The sequence below is a fragment of the Penaeus japonicus genome, unplaced genomic scaffold (assembly GCF_977035675.1).
Source record: "Penaeus japonicus unplaced genomic scaffold, GWHDUDI00000001_assembly GWHDUDI00000027, whole genome shotgun sequence".
NCBI classification, from domain to species: Eukaryota; Metazoa; Arthropoda; class Malacostraca; order Decapoda; family Penaeidae; genus Penaeus; species Penaeus japonicus.
Window position 1 is genome coordinate 9874007 of NW_028234429.1, and position 10000 is coordinate 9884006.

Here is a 10000-nt window from a genome sequence, read left to right on the forward strand (position 1 = left end):
CATTGACTGTGTTGAAATACGATGAGTGTAAAGATACCTTTAAATACATCTTCCTGAGCCATTCATAGTCCTTGGAAAAGCTCATGCGCGGCGGTCTGAAAACCCTTGTCTTCTGGCTCTCTTGAAAACGAAAAGAAAAGGAAGAAAACGATTCGACGAAGGACAAGTCCTTGCGCCGCCTGCCTGGCCATGACGCTTGGCCCGACGTGCGTCCTGGGAGCGAGCGGCTGGGACGGCGAGCGAGCGAATCGGGGGGACAGGCGTCGCTGCTTGGGCCCCTCACAAAGGCCGGTGCGATGCCATTGATTCCCCAGGTTTTAATCCTGCCTGAGGGGTTTATAGATAATTATACTCTCTACTGGCACAATGGCTGGCCAGAGACATGGGTGCTGTTTCGCCAGGGACCAGCAGGGGGAGGGGCCGTGGAGGTAACGACGCAGGGGGAGAGAAAGGGGAAATTGATGTCTTGGAGGGGAAACAATCGGAGACTTTATTGTTGGGGTGAGAGTGAGGGTTCACGAGACAGAGAGAAAGACAGAGCTGTGAGAGAGTGTGTGAGGATGATCGGGAAATAAGAGGATGCTAGATTAAAAAATAAGAACATTAATATACATGGAAGAGCTTACGCAATTAGCATCTTCTCAGGTAAGAGGAGAATTAAGTAATCCCTATTAGGTAAGCCTGTTTTTCTTTTTTCTTTCATCCCCCCTCTCCCTTTCTCTCTCTCTCTCTCTGTCTCTGTCTCTCTCTCTCTCTCTCTCTCTCTCTCTCTCTCTCTCTCTCTCTCTCTCTCTCTCTCTTCCTCCCTCCCTCCCTCCCTCCCTCCCCCCTCCCCCCTCTCTCCCCCCCCCTTCTCTCTCTTTCTGCGTTTTCCTTCCTCTCCCCGTACCTATCTATCTACCTACCTGACTAACATCCCTCTTTTCTCCTCCCTTCCCTGCATCCTCTCTCTCCTCTCTTCTTCCTCCCTTCCCCTCACAGTTTCTATCAGAGGCCAGTGCGCATACTTGAACATGTCTCTGTTCAGCACAAACTCTTTCCGATTTCCATATATAGAACGAAGTATAACAATTGCCATGGCGGTCGCACATCGCAAAACCAATTTTCCTATTACCATTTTTTGTTTATTGCTAGGCGGTGTACACGTCATCGCCAGTGTGTACTGTATTTGGGAATTGGTACTTCAATGTTTGAAATTGTACAGCCAGCAAATGTTTCTGGTATTTATTTTTTTCTCCGTCATTTGAACTGAAAAGATTTCTGATTTTTTTCACCGTGTTTGTTGGTGTTGCCTTCCCTGGACCTGGGGCAGTTGGCCTTGATCGTTTTTGATCTCACATTTCTTTTATGTGTAAACTGTCTTTTTTTACTGTTGCTTTGAGCAAGGCTGCCTGAACAGTTACGTAGCGCAGCTAAGCTTTCCAGGACCATTGTAGGACGAGCCAATGATGACGCATTGCAAAATGTTTCAGGCGGAAGAGACAGCTAAATCCTGAGTCACATACATAAAAATAGTCTAGTCACTTGCAGCATCAAAACATGAATTTCTGCTCGACAACTGTAGTAAGGGGAAGAGCTGGTCGCTGGATATGCTGTTAGAAATGCTAGAATAACTCATAGGAAGCAAGAGACGTTGTTGTGTGACTAAGCTGATGATGTAAGGCCACAGTGGAGAGGTGCGTTGCCGTTGCTGGCGAGACTGGAGTGATGCATCATATCTTCGCGTGTAAGAACCCGTGTGTTTGTCTGTTTCTTATTATTGATACAGGGTATTACCTAGATGGAATAACACTATGTGTGATATACAATACATTTTATTCGTGTCTCCCTATAGCTAAATCTAGTGCACACTTAAAGCAGGCATAACATTATAGCAATGGCAAAGGTAGTAAAATCACACGGCATCTCCCGACGGGCTGCATGTTCTTCAACACCTCATTATCAGCCAGACAGTGATGTTGTTCCTAACTCTCCATACTTTGATTACTTTCTCGTTACCGCTGCGTGAAGCAAGGAAGTTATTGCGCCCTCGCTCCTGTCGGCCTCGGAAGGTTGCCTAGAGCGATACTAAGATCTGTTCTTGATGAATCAGAAAGGTTTATAGCGTGATTAAGTATGTGTAAACACTTTATCTAAGTAAACAGACAGGATAAGAAAATGATAATTCCCTGCTATAGAAGTGAAAGATGGTGATGGAAACTATATTTGTTCCTTACCTTAGAAATATTAATTGCTAAATATTTTGTCATGATGGATGAGCCAGCCTCCCCTGACGGGTTCCCGTACTCGCCTGGCGAAGGTTTGCGTGCCGGCGCTAAGCATATGCAGCCCACGTCCTCGGCCCCATCATCTGTGCTGGCGAGGCCCCCGCCCGCCAACACGGATAATACATACCTTGTGTTGTGGGCGGCAGGAGGATGGGAAAGGGTAGGGGCGGGCGGGGAGGCGAAACGCGATTGCAAAGTAAGAGCCGAGCGTCTCTGTTTATTATAGGGGCAATTGGAAGGCTTAGAAATGTCTGTTTAAAGTACATTTTGGAGTCCACGCCGCCTAAGTACGCCCGTTATCGAACAGACAGCTTTTAAGTGTATGGAGGAATGATAAGATTAATCGCTGTTTGCAATGAAAATGTGCGGTTCGCGTTACTCCTATCAACTGCCGTGATGTGACTACTTTAAAATATAGATGCATTAATTTTAGACTCGCAAAAGTAGGTCCCTCAGCGGGAACGGTCGATGAATAGGAAGACCGAACGGAAATGCGATGGGACTGAACTGTGCCATGCGAGAGGAAGACGTGTGGACAAAGGCTGTCATCTAACTGATATTATTGTTGTTGTTGCTGTTCTTGTTATCATTATTGTTATCGTTGTTATCATCATTATCATATTTAACATTATAATCATCATTATTATTATTATCATTAGTAGTAAAAGTAGTGGTAGTAGTATCATTATCAATATTATCATTACTATTATCATTTTAACATTATTATTATTATCATTATCATTACTGTTAGGATCACAATTGTCATTTTTATCATTATAATTATCATTATTATTATTATTTTCATTATTATTATCATTATGATGATGATCATCATCATCATCGTCATTATCATCGTCGTCGTCGTCATGATCGTCATCATTACTACACCTACTACACTAATTATTATTATTATTACTATTATCAAATATATATATGTATGTATATATATATACATATATATATATATATATATATACATATATATATACATATACATACATATACACAGACACAGACACAGACACAGACACAGACACACACACACATATACACACACACACACGCACACACACACACACACACACACACACACACACGCACACACACACACATACATATACATATACATCTGCATAACCATATACATACATAAATATATACATACAGACATGCATACCTACATACATGCATGCGTGAATGTGTGTCTGCATTTGTGTGTGTATGTATGTATGCTTGTGTATCATATACTTGACAACTTATGACTTTCTTCGTCTTTCTTCGGTCTTTTATAAACAGTGTTAGCGATGCTTTGAAACAGCTGTTACTTTATATTTACGGTCAAGACATCGCATTTGCCTGCTTTGTCTGACGTCATGTGCGTGGAATATCCAGGTTTGGTGTTCGTGTGACAGATGAGTAGACATTTGTTTAGGCTTCTTGAACTGCATTATTTATGAGGTCTTGTTTTAGATTATTATTTGAGCAGCCGTGTTACGCCTCCCAACAGCATTGTATCTGAGGATTAAAACGTGGATGGTAGTGCTACGATTATATTCCGAATTTAGATAAACTAATGAATCTTGACATTAATGTGATTATTTTCACCTAGCCTTTCGGTGATCATGACCAGAATATGAGTAAACGGTGGTGGAAGGAGATAATGCGGAAGTTAGGATTAAAAGTGATCCTTTAAGGCGCTTCCTGGCTGGTCCCTCGAAGACCAAGGACCCTTCGATCACCTGTTCTAAAGAATATCATTTTCAAGGCAATGCTAGTTCTCCTGCATTTAATACCTTGAAGGTGTTCTCTAGTTGGACGTATTGACAACAAAAAAAGAACATCTATTCCAAGAGTTAAAGTAATGTTTACATTTCAGTAAACGGTGGTGACATATTAGTAGCATAGGGGTGGAATATACACATTATAGAAGCACTTGCATGACGTTGTCAGTTATTCAATCGATGGCGGTTGAACAATTATTCAATTGATGGTGGTTTATCAATAATTCAGTTGATGATGGTTTAACAATAATTCAGTTGATGATGGTTTAACAATAATTCAGTTGATGGTGGTTTAACAATAATTCAATTGATGGTGGTTTATCAATAATTCAGTTGATGGTTTAACAATAATTCAGTTGATGGTGGTTTAACAATAATTCAGTTGATGGTGGTTTAACAATAATTCAGTTGATGGTGGTTTAACAATAATTCAGTTGATGGTGGTTTAACAATAATTCAGTTGATGATGGTTTAACAATAATTCAGTTGATGATGGTTTAACAATAATTCAGTTGATGATGGTTTAACAATAATTCAGTTGATGGTTAAACAATAATTCAGTTGATGATGGTTTAACAGTTATTCAATTGATGGTAATTTAACAATTATTCAATTGATGATGGTTTAACAGTTATTCAATTGATGGCAATTGATGGTGGTTTAACAATTATTCAATTGATGGTGGTTTAGCAGTTATTCAATTGATGGTGGTTTAGCAGTTATTCAATTGATGGTGGTTTAGCAGTTATTCAATTGATGGTGGTTTATAAGAGTGATGGCAACTGGAATGACAAGAAGATAATATAAAAGCACAGGACATGTGATGTTTGTCAAGTATCGCACTTTAGTAAATAGGCTAACGGTACGGCAAAGCTGTTAAAGAGGTTAAATCTGAGAAAAGAACATGTGATTTCTGTGATAGGAATATCGTTACGTTAGGGTGCGATATGATTGATTAAGATAGATTAGGTTAAGTCAGATTAGCAATGGCACAGCTTTTGGCATTTTTTAACACTGGCACAAGTATTAAAGCTATAATATATATGCCGTAGCTTTAAGCTTTCCGCTAAAGTTACGATGCAATAGCTGTTATAAAGAATAATGAAATAAACAACTGAAAATTACTTTTTATGGCGATACATTCATACTTCAAATCTGATAAATAGTATTTTATTATGGTCGGGTAAAAAGTATGAAATTAATCATATCTGGCTGGGGCTGAGACTAGTTCACATGTGATGGCATAACGTTGATTACCCTCGGTGTGCCTGCACCCTCGGGAAATATAAAAGGATGTTATGCCAGTTACTGCTATCTCTTATTGACAGCATCAGAATGGCGAAACAGTGGTGTGAAATTCAGATCTGTCGTGATTCTTTAAAGAGACCACGGTGCAGTGGTAACGCGCACAAATGGGGGCCAGTAGAGTCCTCAAGGCAATGGGTTCGACTCCTGCATAAGGTCCGAAAATAGGAAGGGCATCCGCTCGGAGCAACGGTTTCTACCTGCCAAATAAAAGGCCTTCGAAAAAAGGCATTGAGAAAGGGTTCGTAACTTTAAACCAGATCATGAATGCTCTTATTTAGATTGATTTCATTTGCTTGTTTTCGCACTGAGGCCTCAACTTTGAAAAGTAGATCCATGAATAAACGGATGTAAAGGATTAGCCAAACCATCTACAAAGTTGCTCGTCTTCCCCCAAAACACACGCGGCGCGGGTCATCTTGGCAGAGGCACACCTTCACAAAGACAATCACACCAACCAATAATTTTAAGCTCTGCTCTCTCATTACCTCAAACAGGGCCTCTCCTCAGGCATGCATAGGTCGGCGTTTTCTCCACATCAAAGCTCACTCCAGTGCGTTTTATTTCGAGTTCATGTCGTCCACAAGGTACTTTGCCAGGATTAGAGATATGATAATCTATTTTACCAATTGTTATTTCTCACCGATTTCTGCAACCAGTTAGGTTGGTCATTGATCTTGCTCTGGATTGCACACAGATTCTAGCCTTTCTCTTCTTCTGCATAATATACGAGGCGACCGCTTCTTCCACCTGGTTAGAGAACCACGCGGTGAAACGTCCCCGCATGGCCACTTCCCTGCGGTGCCATTGAGAGGAACTTTATAAGGTGATAATAGTGAGGTCGGTAATTGTTACCTGTGTTACCTGGTTGGAATAGAGACCGAGGATAATGACGCGGATGAACAGCCGATGATAGGTCTCCTCGTTACCTGAGAGAGGCGCTAAAGGAAGGTCTGTTGGACAGCTCCGCCTCCCGGCCCGCTTACGGGCGATGGGGTCCGCGGGGTCCTCAGGACCGGCCACTGAATTATGCGTGAGGACGTGGCCGCCGCCCTGATTGTACGACTCCTTGCGTCAGTTAGTGGTTGTGAAAACAAACATCGTTTTTTGTAGGAAGCCATTCAGTTTGGCGCGGCGTGTAACTGAATCCCGGAGAAGCATTGGCAAATATCAGTAATCATATCTTCACCAGTGGGAAGGAGGAGGCCCGGCACGAAGGCGCCGCCGGGAAGACGAAAGCGGATTTGTTTTTGTTCGAAGAATAAGCCTTTCCGTAGTGATTGATACGATGACTTCAGTCACTGGAAGCAGCATCAGCTGTTGAATTAATTAGAAAGAGGGAGTCTGTCTGGCCTAAATAGGAGATAAAGGTTGTCGGTTGATATGTGTAAAGGTTGTTATTTGTCGAAGATCTTGCATATTCTTAATACACATATATGTATGTGTATTACGTATGTATGTATGTATGCATGTATTTATGGACTACGTGTATGAATGTGTGTACGTATATATGTATTATGTGTGTATGTACGTACGTTTGTATGAGCGTATATAAAAATCATGATCGATGCTTGTGGCTGGTGGTCAATTCTGTGGTGAAGATGGGAACGGCGCCCTTTGTTGGCTCTGCCGGCCCTGATTAGCGGCACCCAGACCCACGCGGCGCCACAATAGCTTGTGAGTAGCCGAGGTGTCCTATCTTGTCGTGTCCTTGTTTCTTCTGCCTTGCATACTTATCTTCTGCCGTTTTGGCTGAGCCGCATCGTTGGCAACTAGTGGAACATCTTGCTAACCCTCGCGCTTGCGGCGTGAACGGACAGCACCCGCGGGCGCAAGTCTGCTCATTCCGCATTTCAATGTAGCCCTACAGTACGCTTGCAGGATAATCTCGTAGCGCATTGCTCAAGCATTGATGTTTCCTCTGAATAAGTTTCATCTCTTAATTCTTTCACAGTTTGTATATGAAGAGATTAGTGATGGTTTATAGAGAATGTGTGTTATAACACGTGTATTTGTGGCATGAAGTATGTTCGTTTGTTAAGCAAGTAATTGGTGATGAATAACATATTGTACGGAGGGTGAGAGCCACTGGTAGAAAGCAAGTGGGTTGATTCGAAGGCATGTAAACAGGAAAAAGGTAAGCATGATTTATATAAGCATCTATCGTTTTTCATTGCAAATATTTGTGCTGAAGCCTTGCCTGCGATACCCACGGTGACAGTGATGGCAGTGCCGATACGATGTGGTACTCTATCAACCCTATGAACCCTGCGATGTAAAATTCCTCCCATGTGCCCCCATGTTGTGCAACCTTGTCCTTTCTTCACTGTATAAACAACGGTAATGGCTCCTGAAAAACGTAGATAAGTGGTCTGTCTGCCATCTATGAATAGAATGCTGATATATATGTATTACTTCTTTGGCTCCTGTAAACACTCGAGATACACGACACAGTACTTACGGTGCCGTGTGCGACGTGAAAGCCTCAGCAGGTAGGTTGGCGGGGGCGTCGCTCCCCGCGCCCCCGTGGCATTTATCAGTGGGCAGCCTACTTTCTTTAGCATTCTCTAAGTTTGCTTTTATGCATGTGCCATTTCTTTTGTCATAGTTGTGATTTCCATTTGATTTGTTGATATTAATTTTATGCTAAAATTGCATGCTATGTAGTTACTAGTGAGTAGATATAGTCGATGTATGCTGTATATTCATATCTTATTGAATTATTTATTTCTGTTGCATATTTAGATTTTGGATTACAATTATTTCATAATAGGAACGAGTAATTAGTAGAATTATATATGCATTGTAAATACACATATGATGTACACAATTTAATTTCATATTCCAAGTAAGGACTGGAACTGTAAAGTAGTGATACGGAATGACACAAGTAATCATTTGAGTTCATCGGATGTTTATTAGATATTGCTTCTTTCCGATAACGTAGAGGTTATTATTTCATTTGATTATAATGTATAGCTGTCTGTGCCCATATGTTTTCTCTCCTCTCCACATTCGACACATGAGTAGTCCACACAGTAGACTCCGGCCCTTCCCTCTGGCCCTTCCCTCTGGCCCTCTCCGCGGCAGCACTCAAGGCCCTGCCGCTTCACTTTCCTCCTCTTCTTCGTACCCCTTCTACCCTTCCTAGTTTTCCCCGTTCTCCTCTTTTACTCGCTTCATTCCTCCTCCGCCACCTTCCTTTATATTTCCTCATTCTTTTTCACCTCCTTTCACTCCTCTTCTTCCTGCAAAGTCTTCCTCTTTTTCTCGATTCGCTTTCCTCCTCTTTCCCCTTTTCTCTTTTATATCTCCTTTTTCTCTTTCTCTCATTATCCCCATATCCTTATCCTCCTTGCACTTCCTCCGCCAACTTCTCTATATCGTCCTCTCCCCCTCCTCCTCCTTTTCCTCCTCCTCCTCCTCCTCCTCTTCCTCCCCCTCCTCCCTCTCCTTCTCCTTCTCCTTTTTTCATTTTTTTTTCGCCTTCCTCCTCCAATTGAAGACTGATCCGTTCTTTATTTTTTCTCTTCTCCTTCTTCCCACTTTCCTTCTTGTTCCCCGCTATGTGAGCTCCTTCTTTCCTTGTTCGACCGATCTCATCCCATCAGCAAACAGATCCACTCTCCTTCCCCCTCCTTGTTCTCGTCCCCCTCTCCTCTCCCGCCTTTTCCCTCTCTTCCTTTTTCTTCCGCGAAAGCCAATGTCTTCCAGTCAGCTAACCGTGGATGATGTTTTTGCAGGACATTGTTGGATAATGAAATTCAGACGGTGGAAAGGGGCGCGTTCCGCGACCTGGGCGGACTAGAGCGTCTGTAAGTATTGGTAGTGGCAACACCTACACTCACACTAAATGAGCGAAAGTCCTGCTGACTCTCACATTCAGCCTGGTAATAACCTCTCCCTCCCAGCTACACACTTGGGTGCGCTCCTACACCTGTACAGTCAGTTCCAACTCGATGGTGATTAAGTCAGACACTCATTCACCTCAAAGGGATCGGCTTCGACCACACGCTAATTCACTTTCTCAGTCTCAGCCACGAGGTCAAACTTATCTTTAAACGCATGGGTTATATGATATAACGGTGCAGTGTGTATACATGCATGCATTTATGTGTGCATATATATATATATATATATATATATATATATATATATATATATATATATATATATATATATATATATATGTATATATATATGTATACACACACACACACACACACACACACACACACACACACACACACACACACACATATATAATATATATATGTATATATATGTATATATATATACATATGTATATATATATATATATATATTATATATGTTTGTGTGTGTGTGTGTATGTGTGTGTGTGTGTGTGTCTATGTATCTATGTACATGTATACATTATACATGTATATATATATATATATATATATATATATATATATATATATATATATATATATATATATAAATAAAAAAATATATAAACACACACACACACACACACACACACATACACAAACATATATATAATATAATATATATATATATATTATATATATATATATATATATATATATATATATATCTATATATATATATATATATGTGTGTGTGTGTGTGTGTGTGTGTGTGTGTGTGTGTATGTGTGTG

The 10000-nt window shown here is 41.1% G+C and overlaps 1 protein-coding gene across 3 annotated transcripts in view; it reads left to right on the forward strand.

The window, feature by feature from the left end:
* sli (slit guidance ligand) overlaps positions 1–10000 on the forward strand; it is a 484876-nt gene that overhangs the window by 190660 nt on the left and 284216 nt on the right. For 2 of the 3 annotated variants that reach the window (XM_086552547.1, XM_086552548.1), the window contains exon 4: positions 9097–9168. The exons of the other annotated variant lie outside the window; for it this stretch is intronic. In XM_086552547.1, the coding sequence (XP_086408673.1) occupies positions 9097–9168 (72 nt within the window). The remainder of the gene's footprint in view (positions 1–9096; positions 9169–10000) is intronic. 3 annotated transcript variants of the gene reach the window in all.